General features: G+C 42.3%; 1 protein-coding gene across 1 annotated transcript in view; it reads left to right on the plus strand.

The window, feature by feature from the left end:
• TSPAN15 (tetraspanin 15) overlaps window positions 1-13,500 on the plus strand; it is a 60,688-nt gene extending 47,188 nt beyond the window's left edge. Inside the window, exons 6-8 of the mRNA XM_040323312.1 lie at window positions 1,392-1,442; window positions 3,448-3,564; window positions 10,569-13,500. Coding sequence (XP_040179246.1) covers window positions 1,392-1,442; window positions 3,448-3,564; window positions 10,569-10,727 — 327 coding nt within the window. The 3' untranslated portion in view covers window positions 10,728-13,500. The remainder of the gene's footprint in view (window positions 1-1,391; window positions 1,443-3,447; window positions 3,565-10,568) is intronic.
• Window positions 13,501-14,463: the final 963 nt, after the last annotated feature.

Consider the following 14,463-nt stretch of genomic DNA (forward strand, 5'->3'; position numbering starts at 1 on the left):
TCTCAACAATCCAGAGAAAACACATGATACAAATGTTATAAATTGAGTTGCAGTTCAGTGAGTAAAATAAGTATTTGATCCCCTACCAACCAACAATAATTCTGGCTCCCACAGGCTGGCTACAGTATGTGTTACACAGATTAGTCCTGTCCGTTTTTAAAGTGGAGTTTCACCCAAAAGTAGAACTTCCACTCATCTGTCCCCCCCTCCCCACCCCCCAATCTGGTGCCACATTTGGCACCTTTCAGGGGGGAACGGGTACCTGTTTGACAGGTACTCATTCCCACTTTCGGGAGATGGCGCCGTCCCTCAGAAGTTGGTGAGCATGAACAGCCAACATTTGTTGTTGTTAATTTAGCCAACAAATGTCTGGAGCATACGCACAAAATGTCCATCAGACAATTATAGCCATAAAATTGGATTGTGTGTACGGCCTTTTGCCTATAGTCCTACTTTAAAAAAAAAAAAAGTTTAAACTGTTGAGCAAAAAAAAGGGAATACACGTTTTTTGGACTCCCAATTTTTAGTTGCCAACTATAGTTGCCGGTGACGCCTATGGGAAAGCTAAGTGCTTAAAATCCAGTGAGGATGCTAAAAACGCATACTCATCGGAATCCATTGAAGGCTCACTTCACTACACACATAAGCTGTGTCTGTGTGGCCACTCTCACCCCCATCAGATTCATTTTCAAAAAAGATCATGAAAGAAGTATTGGATGTCAGTCATAGATTTTATTTCCTATAACTGGAGACCAGCTTATCTGTAGCATTTTCAAAAGGGAAAGTCTTAAACTGGCCATACACTGTGCAAAATTCAGCTGGTTCCTGATGAACCAGACAAAATTTGCTTTGTGGGTGGGCTGTTGGCCCCCTCTCACTTAAGTTTGTTCAATTGAAAAATTTAAGAGCTCGGCAGAAAATTGTCAGCCAAACGGCAGCTGCATCAAATGAGATGCAGCCACTGTTTGGGTATTCTGACGGCTCTGGTTGCTCTCAGAATATAATAGCCCGGGGGGGGTTGTTCACACTGTATAGTGTGGATAAATAGAATCTGCCAGTGTATGGCCATCCGTAAGGTGTAATGCCCTGCACACACGGAGTTCCATACAGAAGAATGGAATATTTCCGATCAAAATGTTTTCGGAAAAAAAAAAAAAAAAAAACTGAACATTTTCTCTTTCTAAGTCCGTCAGAATTTCTGACTGAAAAAATTTCAATGGGGCATACACACGGTCGGAATATCCGATGAAAAAATTCCGTTGGTCGTTGGAAATTTCGATTGTGTGTACGAGGCATAAGACGCGTAATTTGTTATTTTATGCAGCCATCTTGAATAGTATGAGCAGTGCTTAGTTTTAATTTATTTCATTTTTTTTTCTTCTTTTTTGCAGACAACAACTGTGATGAACACATTGTGTGGATACCAAGCCATGAAGTATAATGTACGTATTTAACCACAAATGTCACTTTGTCCTTTTGTTCCTCGTCCATCATATTGAGCTTTTCTTCTTATTTCTCACTTTCTGTCCATTTCTTTTTTTCAATTTAAATAATTTTTTCAGTTTTCAGCTTGTACTTTTAATTGTTTCTATCATTTTCATCAGTTGATTTTTTTCTAATTCCCTATATATATATATATATATATATATATATATATATATATATATATATATATATATATATCAGTAAGCTTACCATTTGCATTACAATCAGACCATATGATCTTTGTAGAATTTTCAATAATGTAATATGGAGACTAATAAACAATTCCATCAATCTGTATCCAGTCAGGCAGGCCCTGCATCCCATAGTAGTTGGTAGATTGGGGGAGAGTGGGTACCTGGTTTTGACAAATACCTGCTCCCACTTCTGTCTCAGTTCACCAGTTTCCCTTAGTCAAGATAATGGCGGCAGCACCCGATTAGCCGATTTCAGGAGATGACCGATTGGTGGCATAGCCAATTTGAAAAATTTAGCTCAGGTGAGGACACCTCTGGATTCCTGGACAGGCAAGTGGCCAAATATTAAAAGTCAGCAGCTACAGTATTTGTAGTTTCTGACTCATTTTTTTTCTGAAGGAGTATGGAGCTCCTCTTTAACGGCTACAGCGTGGCTGGCTAGTTCTAGGATGCCATCTTATGACGGCCTCCCACGATCGCGCCCGCTGTGGGGTGCAGGCGGCACATTCTGTGACCACTGTGCTGATTGAGGTAAAGAGCCAATCAGTGGCGCTTTACCATGTAATCAACTGTGCCCAATTACAGCTTATCACTGATGTAAATAGAATCCGGTTATCAGCACTCCTTTTTTATGCTGACAGCATGAGGAGAGAAGAGAGCCGATAAACGGCTTCCCTAAAAGGGACATGTATACAGGTGTGTATCTGCTGCCCCCCCCCAACCCGTCTGCCCACCCACAGAAGGGACACTATTGGTCGGATTATGCCACCAATCGGTCATCTCCTGAAACTAGGCTGCCACAGAGGTACAGATTTACCAGACTGACCACCATAGCGCTGGCTGTGTCTCTGCCCCCATCTTCACCACTGACTGAGGCTCTTACTGGCCACTGGTTGCTAGAGCTGCCTAGCATCTAGCAACCAGTGATGTCACGGCCGTGACTCCCCGCCCTGCAGAGGGAGCCCAAGTCGGCCTCCGCATTCAAAGTGGAGGAGGATTTTACTTCTCTGCGCCAACTGCTCTCTATGGTCCACCCACCTCCTCTATGATCTTCTTTGGGCCTCCACTGTGACATACTCTGAGGGGAAGACACTGAGTGAGAAGCCTGTATGGTGAGGCCAGTTTTATACAGTGTGTGTTATTTGCAGAGCCATAGACCCATACAAATGGAGGGTCATACTCGTAGTCCTTAACTTGTGGGAGATGTGACTCCCCAAAAGCGAAGGACTACAGGTCCCAGCATGAACCCCTCAGAGCTGAGGATGTGACACGCCCCACTCAATTAGTGAAGGACTACAGAGAAAAATTACCTGTTGGCAAGATTTTATAACAAACTATGAAAGATATATATGTATGTGTGATTATATATATATGTATGTATGTATGTATGTATGTATATATTGTGTGTGTGTGTGTGTATGTATAAAACAAACATTTTTCCTTATTTAGCAAATAAAAAAAATGGTGATTGAATACCACCAACAAGTTATATTTATGTGAAAATAAAATGATAAAAATTGTTTGGATACAGTGTTGCATGACCGCCCAATTGTCATTTAAAGTGCAACAGTGCTAAAAATTGGCCTGGGGAGGGGGGGAGTAAATGTAGTCAGTAGGAAAATGGTTAAGGGAGAATTGTATTGGTTGTTGTGGGCATCACAGGCAGTTCTTTCAAAAGTTTTAGTCAATTAAATCTTTGTTTCCTACATTGCTGATATGTTCTTCCTTCTTTTTTATTTGTATTTATTTTGTTGTTCCCATCTTTTAGAGACAGGAAGCAGAGAAGTTCATCTATCCCAGGGGCTGTACAAATGCAGTCATTATGTGGTTTTTGGACAATTACAGTATTATGGCTGGGGCACTGCTAGGAATTCTTCTTCCACAGGTAAGTCTATATGGTCGCAACATTCAGCATGTGTGTGTAATAATTCAGTGGTACAGGGTAATGATTTACAAGCATTGGGGTAAAAGACATGTTGTGGTAATTATTCAGAATAGAGGGCCAGTCTTTCTGGGGTACTTGATAAAATGAAATGTAACATCACTTGCATGCATGACGCACCTGTAAAATTGTCTACAATATCTACCATATATAGCACCCTCTACCTTTTAGGTAGGTGCTAAGTGTAGTGTTTTGTGTTAGCTGTCAGTGCAGGTAAATCTAAGCAGGCCTATGCTGCAAAAAAGCCTTGTTGTTTTTGATCTGGGGGCAGGGGAGTGGTTTCAGTGTAGCAGTAGGTGACTGACATGTACTGTACTTTTAGCTTTTGGGGCACCTCCCCTGTTTCCAGTGGAGAATGTTCTGGAAAAGGGGCAGAGCTGAGTGCTGGAGTGACATGGGTTGCATGTGAGGAGCTCTGACCAATCCCCATATAGGATTGGCAGGAGGCATGCCTCCTACATGTACCCACAGTTGGCCTGCTGGGGGAGGAGTTGTCGGATGGGTGAACTGAAGAATGGAGTGCTAGACTGTTGTGCTGGAGGAACACCCCCATCCGGCGGAGGAGCTCAGGGTGGAGTGAAATTCCGGTGATGCTATTTCTTGGATTTTGGAACGCAAACCGCGGATTGCACGTCATTTTATATGCTTGTCATGAAAGACTAACATGTAAGTGGATATTATTTTAACCTTTTTAAAGCGGAGGTCTTGCTTTTTTTTTTTTTAAATGTCCAATGCATGGTAATATAGCTAGCTAGGTACTACTTACCTGCTAGCCGCTCGTACATCTGTGCGCTCCGTTTTCGTAAAAAAGAAGAACTTATAAAAAATACTCCTGTGCTTTTCCATCTTGCTTGTGGGCATTTTGAATCCCACGAGCAAACACTTCCTGGATTCCTTGACGCATGACTCGTTTTGCGAGTCATGCGACCCCCTTCCCTGCGTCACGTGACCCTCGAGCTAGCGCGAGAATACACGCCTAGCTATTCCGAATGGTCTCCTGTGAGTGTTGAAACGTCACTCCCAGGAGACCTTGCGACCATTACGCCTCGAGTCGGGGGGGCGACACGCCCACTCCCCGCAGGGAAGAAGACCCGGAAGTGCGGCTGAATACAGGTAAGGGTACCGATTTTAAAAAAAAAAAAATTACAACGTTTATTTTACAACGTTACATTTATTAAGGCTGCATAAATGATAGTTAGGAAGTTCAGTTTGAGGGTGAACCTCCGCTTGCTCAACTTGCTGACCAACCTCCGCAGTTGTACTGCGACAGGTTGACACGGCTGCATGAACCACCATCATTGTACATCAGCCGCTTTAGGCGCTATTGGAGCTGCACGTGTGCCGAAGAGGATAAAGACACATCTATGAAAGATATATTTCATCAGTACAGGCGATCGTTGCATGGAAAGCTGGTGAATGAGGGCACATGAGGAAGGGGAGCACAGCACTTTCATCATCTTTACCATATATTATTGCACTTTTTAAATAACTTTTTTTGCATTGAAGAATCACAGCACTATATGAACTCTTATTTGTTATGCTTTATTATGTTATAGCAGATATTGTTGATTATATGGTAGATATTGTAGACTATTTTTATTTTTTTGATGATTCTATATAATTTACTGAGCACAGACAGCGCAGTTACTACCCATACTAAAGTACCTGTTGGTCTGCCAGAAATGCTCAAAGTTCTTGGGTTCTGTTGTGGGCTGATACCACTCAGTCTACAAAAATGCTGTATGTTATCAGCCCTGCCCAGTAGTCTTTTGCTAAACTACTCAACCACTCCTATTCTCAGCTTTCCACTACATAAAGGATAATTATTCTGTAGTCCAAGATAAGAGGGCTTTTTGAGATAACAAGGTGAAGTGCATTAGGACTACAGCAAAACCCGGCTTCATCTTCATACCATAGGGTAGAGATGTTACTGGACAGGGCTGATGACATTAATTGGGATAATGGAGTGCATGAGATAGCTCTGTATTTGACGAGAGGTGCGTGCGTGCGTGTGCGCTCATATGCGTCTTTTATAAAAACCGATTTTAACAAAACACTTTTAATTTGTATATTTTTAACTCGCCAAAAGGGAGAAAGTAAGAGACGTTTATTTATTGTTTATTGTTCATTGTTGGGGTTACACTTCAACTATTTTGGTACCAAGATCATTTTTTTTTTCTTTTTGTGGCAACATTTTAACCATTTTTTTTATTTTTTATTCAGTGACCAAGCAGCATGGTTTATTTGATCACATGAGTTTGTTTACAAACAAACTCGCTGGCTTCAGCTTTCACTTTGCATTGCACACTCTGTGCCTCTTTGCTGTGCAGTAGAGTGAAGATTGATCAAAAACTGTTCATTGTAAAATATCAAAATACAAAATTTTTCTCCACTTGTCATCTTTACTGGAAAACAGCTTTATTAACCACCTAAATACCGGATACTTTCATCCCCTTCCTGCCCAGTCCAATTTTCAGATTTCAGCTTTGTCACACATTGGATGACAATGACAGAGCTTTCTTTTGGTAGTATTTAATCACTACTGGGTTTTTTATTTATTGCTAAATAAATGAAAAAAGACAACCTTTTGAAAAAAATGTTTGTTATAAAATGTAGCAAATAAGTAATATATCTTCTGCACTGATGAGGCTGCACTGATGATCAGGACACTGTGGGGTAGATTTACTAAGGCTGGTGCACTCAGTATCTGGTGCAGCTGTGCACGGTAGCCAATCGGCTTCTAGCCTCAGCTTGTTCAAGTAAGCTTTGGCAATAAAACCTGGAAGCTGATTGGTTTCTAGGGAGAAATGAGCCCGATTTTGCACTCTCCAGATTCAGTAAATAAATCCCATAGTATCTATGTACAAGACTGTACTCGCTGTGCCCCTCACAGATCAGCTCTCCTTTCCTCACACAGTTTGTGTGAGGAAAAGAGAGCCGATAACCAGCAAAGGAATTGTGTCTGTTTTACACTTTGACAGCTGTGATTGGCTACAGATAATCACATGGTAAAGGGCCACTGTGATTTCCCATTTAACCAGATTTGTAATCTGCTGGCACACAGCGGTCACAGCCCCCCTGCCCCCCCCCCAGATTCATGCACGTGGGAGGACGTCTTTCCAGAACTTGGGTGATGGTTTTACATACCGTATTTATCTAGGTATAGCGCGCACCGGCGTATAGCGCGCACCCAGTTCTAGGAGGGAAATTTCCTGGGGGGAAAAAAATGACTTAGTGACTTGCCCGGCGTCCATCGGCGGCCTTGTCCGGTCCGGCGTCTGTCTTCGGCCTTCATGGTGTCCTCCCTGCTTCTCCCGCGCCTTCTCCGAGGGCCGCCGCCGACGACTTATACCGAGTGCGGTACACTCGGCTAGGCTTGGCTCCTCTCGCAGGGCGTGACCGCGAGCGGAAACCGAGCGGAGCCTAGCCGAGTGTACTGCGCTCGGTATATGTCGGCAGCGGCGCTCAGAGACAGGGGATCGGCGTATAACGTGCACCCACGATTTCCCCCTGTTTTTAAGGGGAAAAAAGTGCGCGTTATACGCCGATAAATACGGTAAATAAAAGCTGATCATTTTAAGCACCCCTGCCAGTGTTAAATTGTCTGTCTCGCCTCTGTAACGGCAAGTGGTGGTGGGCTGTTGCCATAATGTACAAGTTTGCATAACATACTTGCACATTTTGAGACTCTTAACTCATAGTTTCCTTATCTAGTGCTGGCCGATCCACCACTGCTTCTGGGTCCCATGATGCTACTCTTTGGCCTTTGAGTGAACACTGATGATGCATGTGCATGGGCGTTGCATTGTATTTGGTACCCTGCGCCATTGATGTGTATGGTGCATATATACACAGTGCCTTGAAAAAGTATTCATACCCCTTAACATTTTCCACATTTTGTCATGTTACAACCAAAAACGTAAATTTATTTTATTGGGATTATATGTGATCGACCAACACAAAGTGGCACATAATTGTGAAGTGTAAGGAAATAAATGGTTTTAAATATTTTTTTTTTTACAAATGAATATCTGAAAAGTGTAGCGTGCATTTGTATTCAGCCCCCCTGAGTCATTACTTTGTAGAACCACCTTTCACTGCAATTACAGCTACGAGTCTTTTTTGGGTATGTCTCTACCAGCTTTGTGCATCTGGAGAGGGAATTTTTTGGCCATTCTTCCTTGTAAAATAGCTCAAGCTCTGTCAGATTGGATGGAGAGCGTCTGTGAACAGCAATTTTCAAGTCTTGCCATCGTATTTAGGTCTGGTCTTTGACTGGGCCATTCCAACACATGAATATGCTTTGATCTGAGCCATTCCATTGTAGCTCTGGCTGTATGTTTAGGGTCATTGTCCTGATGGAAGATGAACCTCCGCCCCAGTCTCAAGTCTTTTGCAGATTCTAACAGATTTTCTTCTAAGATTGCCCTGTATTTGGCTCTATTCATCTTCCCATCAACTCTGAGCAGCTTCCCTGTCCCTGCTGTTTCACAGTGGGGATGGTGGGTTGAGGGTGATGTGCAGTGTTTTCTGCCACATAGCGTTTTTCTTTTAGGCCAAAAAGTAAAATTTTGGTCTCCTTCCACGTTTGCTGTGTCCCCCACATGACTTCCTGCAAACGGGACTTCTTATGGCTTTCTTTCAACAATGGCTTTCTTCTTGCCACTCCTCCATAAAGGCCAGATTTGTGGAGAGCACGACTAAGGCCCCGTACACACGATAGAATCCATCCGCAGATAAATCCCAGCAAATGGGTTTCTGCGGATAGAGTCTATGGTGTGTACACGCCAGCGGATCTGTTTCCGCGGAGAAATCTCCTCTGGGATGGATTCCAGCAGATCGGATATTTGCTGTGCTGCACAACAAATCCATCTGCTGGAATCCATTCCAACGGATGGATCCGCTCGTCTGTACAGACTTACCGGATCCATTCGTCCAAAGGGATTCCCCGCACGCGTCGTAATGATTTGACGCATGCGTGGAATTCCTTATATGACAGCGTCGCGCCCGTCGCCGCGTCATAATCGCGGCGACGGCGCGACACGTCATCGGCAGAGGATTTCCGCGCGGATTTCAATGCGATGGTGTGTACACTCCATCCCATCGAAATCAGCGGAAATCTTTGAGAGGATTTATCCGTGGAAACGGTCCGCTGGACCGTATCTGCGGATAAATCCTCTCGTGTGTACGGGGCCTAATAGTTGTCCTGTGGACAGATTCTCCCACCTGAGCTGTGGATCTCTGCAGCTCCTCCAGAGTTACCATGGGCCTCTTGGCTGCTTCTCTGATTAATACTCTCCTTGCCCGGCCTGTCAGTTTAGGTGGACGGCCATGTCTTGGTAGGTTTGCAGTTGTGCCATACTCTTTCCATTTTCGGATGATGGATTGAACAGAGCTCCGTGAGATGTTCAAAGCTTGGGATATTATTTTTATAACCTAAACCTGCTTTAAACTTCTCCACAACTTTATCAGTCACCTGTCTGGTATGTTCCTTGGACTTCACGGGGCTGTTTGTTCGCAAAGGTTCTCTAACAAACTTCTGAGGGCTTCACAGAACGGCTGTATTTATACTGAGATTATATTACAAACAGGTGGACTCTATTTACTAATTGCATGACTTCTGAAGGCAATTGGTTCCACTAGATTTTAGTTAGGGGTATCGGAGTAAAGGGGGCTGAATACAAATGCACGCCACACTTTTCAGATATATATTTATAAGAAATCCTGAAGAACATTGATCATTTTCCTTTCACTTCACAATTATGTGCAACTTTTGTGTCGGTCATTCACCAAACAGCCCAGTAAAATACATTTACGTTTTTGGTTGTAACATAACAAAATTTGGAAAATTTGAAAGGGTATGAATACTTTTTCAAGTCGCTGTATGACTGGGTAACATGGATGCTAATTGTCTGCTTGTACCCCCCCTTCCCGACCAAGCCCTTTTTTGCGATACGCCACTGCATCGCTTTAACTGACAATTGCGCAGTCGTGCAACATTGTACGCAAACAAAATTTACATCCCCCCCCCTCCCCACACACAAATAGTGCTTTCTTTTGGTGGTATTTGCTCACCTCTGCTATTTTTTTTTTTTTTGCGCTATAAACCATAAAAGAGCAACAATTTTGAAAAGGAAAAAGCAATTTTTGCTATAATATCCCATAACTTATATATATATTCTTCTATTTTTCACTAGTAATGGCAGTGATCTGCGTTTTTTTTTTTTATCTATCATGACTGCGACATTGCGGCAGACAGATCAGACACTTTTGACCCTATTTTGGGACCATTGACTTTTATACAGCGATCAGTGCTGTAAAAATGCACTGATGCTATGTAAAAAATCACTGGTAGGGAAGAGGTTAAACACTAGGGGGCGATCAAGTGGTTAAGTGTGTTTCCTCGGTGAGTTCTAACTGTAGGTGGGGATGGGCTCACTAGAACATGACAGAGATCACTGCTCCTGATCACTGGGAGCAGTAGATCCCTGTCATGTTGCTAGGCAGAACAGGGAAATGACGTGCTTACATAGGCATCGCCCCCTTCTGCCTCTCCGTGCCACGATCGCAGGCCACCGGTGGACATAGAGCCCACCGGCACGTTGCCACAGCCGGCGGCGTGCACCCGCTTGCTGCCAATGACGAAGTGACGTATGGGTAGGTGGTTTTGCACACCAGTGCAACTTTGCCGATTTTATATATCGGTTGGCAAGTGGTTAACCTAACCTGAGCTTGCTCCTCAAGCATTTTTATATATGTATAGGATGATTTTCTTTTTAATTAAATACGTAATTGGGTTTTTAACATTGTCTTGTAGCAATGCTCTAAAAGATTCCCCAATGTTGGTCAACAACCTCACTTGCTGGTGCGATCCACTCGGACATCTGTAAATAATTGTGCACAGTTTGTTTATGTATACACGCTCATTGCTTTGTCCTTTTTGGCAGTTCCTTGGAGTTCTTCTCTGCCTCCTCTACATCAGCCGTGTAGAAGACGTCATCAGTGAATGGAACAGTTCAGCTGATGTCCTTCTGGAGAGGCCCGAGATTGAGTTTGCCTCTAAAGGCTGTTGCAGGTGTTATCCAGGAATGGAGTCTGATGTCTGAGTCTGACTGTATGCATCCACCCACTAACAACCACTAAATATTAACTCTAAACTTTGTCAACCACAAGAAGATGAAGTTGAATTTATGAATGAGTTGTGAACTGTAAAAATCGAATTTTCTGTGAGTCTTCAGGAGGTCCGAGGTGACAGCCAGAGAACTGGTGCCTGATGATTGCTATAGTGGATCGTCACTGTATTGGTTCTAAGACCGTAAATATCTGTAGCTGAAGTGATAGACTTATTTTTGTATTCTGTAAATGCACTCCAAAGAGATTTCTACTCATTTCTACAGGGAATAGATACATAAAAGGTCTTGGTAACGTCTCGGCAACAGTCCAAAATAATCCGGTGGTAATGTCAACATCTACTCCACTGAAATCCTCTTTACTTTTGATTTTGACGACATCCTAATGTATTACCCAGAGACTTTTAGAAGAGGAAAACATCATGATCTCTGAATAAAAGCAGACATGTTGCAGACTTCAAGCAAAGTTCAAAGTTCACTGACAAAACAGAGGTTTACTTCATTACTGTATAATAAAACTAAGCACTTAAGACTTGGAATAAGAAGTCATGCATACCTCCTAAAGGTAGAAGAAAATATTAATATCAGAAAAATGTAATTCTAATACCAGCCTGGTTATTTTTAGGTTTGTGCCTTTCAGGGGGGTCAATGATCAAAATTGTACTATGGTAATGCAGAAGTCTTGGTGTTTCTACTCTATATTACCAAAATATGTCAGCTGACCATCACATCTATACGAGTGTAATTCTATATTCATAGGCATTATTATGGAGTTGCCCCCTTTGGACTATAACGGCCTCCACTCTTAAATGACCTTCAAAATCTTGTGGAAAGCCTTCTAAGGGGAGTTGTGCCCATTCAGCCAAAACGGCGTTTGTGATGTCAAGTCCTGATGTTAAACTCAAAGAGCTGGTTTGTACGTAGTCAACGTTCCAATTCATCCCAAGTAGAGATGAGCTCAAGCCTTTGTGCAAACCACTCTGATTTCTCCACACTGAACCATTGATTCCGGTCTTTATGGAGTTGGCTTTGTACACAGGAGCATGGTCATGCTGGGCCTCCTCCAAGCTGTTGCCACAAGAGTGGAAATGCATAATTGTCTAAAATGTCTTTGTATGCTCTAGCGTTTACAATACCCTTCACTGGAAATAATTTAAAAGGGGGGGGTCCCACATAGCTTTGCCCATGTAGCTAGGTGTTCTGTTCTGAGGTCCACAACACTACATGGCGTGTGTTCTATGGGGGGAAACTTCATATTACTGTCGTAGACTGAGGAACATATTTTTAGATGACCAGTCCACCGAAAAAAAAAAAAAAATTCTAGAAGCTGGTAAATTGCATCTCTCGGTGACTGTGGTAGACTTCGTTTCCAAATCTGAACATCGAACTCAGCCGTTACAAGGATTCTTTGTCGTAATTTTGAGCTTTAATTTTGATTATCTAGAACTCAAAAAAAAAAAGGTTGGTACTGCTAGCATTCCAAGATGTGCAGGAACAGATCTGGGGAACGTGGAGGGGAGATATGAGGCCAGAGGGTGACTGATTATATCAGGCTTCACTCAAAAGTCTTAAGCGGAGCTATAGATGATGCAATGTTCTTTCCTTCCATAAGGTGGGGGGAGGGAAGAAAATTGGTTGATTCCCCCATAAACAAAATGGGTCCTACAGTGCTATTGTATTCTGCCAGTGGGGGTCATGGAGAGCCTTCCTAGCCAGCAGGATACAATAATTACTGCTAGCAGCTATGGCTTCTGGCAGTAATTGTATGTAAAAAAATAAAAATCAAACAGGCTGGTTATACCAAAATCTATTGATTATTCAATTTGGGTACAACCAGCCTGCCCATACATGGATTGAAATGTACCTGGTTCAGCAGAATTTCGATCAATTTATCGTTGGCTTTACTGCATTATATCGTAAACGAACCCTTTCAAGGCTTCCTGTACACTACAGTTCCTAAACTTGATTTTAGGAGCTTTTAGCGTGTTTTTTCTTTCTGCCGAAGCGCCTAAACTTAACGTCATAAAACCCTATGTGTCCATGTACACATAGGCTTTTAGAATTGTTTAGGAGTTGCTGCGGTTAGGGGAGGTTCAACCTTCCTCTCCTGAATGCAGAAGAATCGTGTAATTGATGGGAACGTTTTGACTGCCGGCCGCAAAAATCGATTTGGCTGCGCCTTGCGTTTTCCTGTGGCTGGCGGTCATAATAGGCTATGTGTACATGAAGCCTTACATTCACTCAGCATTCACTGCATTTTAAATTATCCTCGTACACGTTACCAAAAAATACACTACACTACAGATGGGGTTCATCTAGAAATGTTCATACCTGAGGCTTCGTAAAGAAATCTAAAAATAAATGTACAATGGTCTTCTCCTTTACAGGCATGATTATTGTATGAGAATTCTGACATGTTAGTCCTTGAACTATAGAAGCATGAATTTTAATAAATAAACATATTTTTCCCCTCAAGGAGTGATCTAAACGGACCTAACACTAAGCATTCAAGTACCTCAGATTTAGATTTATACTTAAATGTCTTGTTGCTAGAATAACTAATCTATACTCAGGTGTATTGTGCCAATAAGTCTTGAAAATCGTCTGTCACCGCTCAGTAAAGACGGGCATTTTGTGTCTGGATGATGTCATCGGTTCGGAGACAACCAATAGGCTGCTTTCTCATGAGTGTTTGATTATCCAAATAAATGGCTGAGAAAGGGAGTACCTGATTCCCAGTAAAATAATTTATGGTTTTTCAGCTGACTGTTTTTTGCCAGAATATTGCTATGAAGGACGATGGGTTTTCTTAAGAACCTGAAGAGGTGGTGCACTTTTCTGTTCACTTTTGTTTTATCTACATGGAACAACAATAGCCACCTGACATAAACTTCAATATATTTTAAATGTGTTCCCATTCACATGGCATATTTAATGATAATTAACCAAATGTTACCTTTTTTGTTGATTCTTTGTAGAAGGTTCATACATAGGACCCTATAGGCAGTTTTAAATAGTTTGCATTGTTGGGGGGGGCATCAATGTACATTGTACCTCCCAAGTCTTGATCTTTAATCCTTTGTTAGAATATCTAATTACAACTAATACTGGGATCTGCCAGCACAGAAAACTATGATAAGCATACCTTCACATTACAAAGAAGGGAAATCTAACAAAGCCCGGGAGTGCGGGAATGAAATGCTGTTTAGCTGAACTCGCACCATTTCATTCCCACATGTCTTTTCCGATTTTGGCGACGATTTCAGAGACATCTGTGCGGGTTTTTGCACAGATGTCAATGAAAATCGCACCCCCCGAAATGACAAAAAGTAGTACAGAAACTACTTTTTTGAAATCGGTGCAGTGCTGCACCGATTAGGACTGTGCAATTGCCACCGATTTGACATGTCAAATTGCACCAATGTGAACCAGGGCACAGAGTTTTCAGCAAGTAAAAAGGTCAGCAGCAATTAAAAAAAATATTTTTTTGGATATTCAACCTTTAAACAAAAAATGCAATATATTGCTGCTTGGCAACCCGTGCATGTGGTGGCTGCATTCGTTTTGTTATGTTAGGCTTTTTTTATTTCTGGTGATCTGGCCAGTAACCTACCTCCTGTATTAAAGTGCCTCCACTCTGGATTAAGGAGCACAGGGGCACATCTGGGCAGCAGCATTGTAAGTTTGAAGGTACGGAGTGTTGGATGTACCA

This window comes from Rana temporaria, chromosome 9 (genome assembly GCF_905171775.1).
Source record: "Rana temporaria chromosome 9, aRanTem1.1, whole genome shotgun sequence".
NCBI lineage: Eukaryota > Metazoa > Chordata > Amphibia > Anura > Ranidae > Rana > Rana temporaria.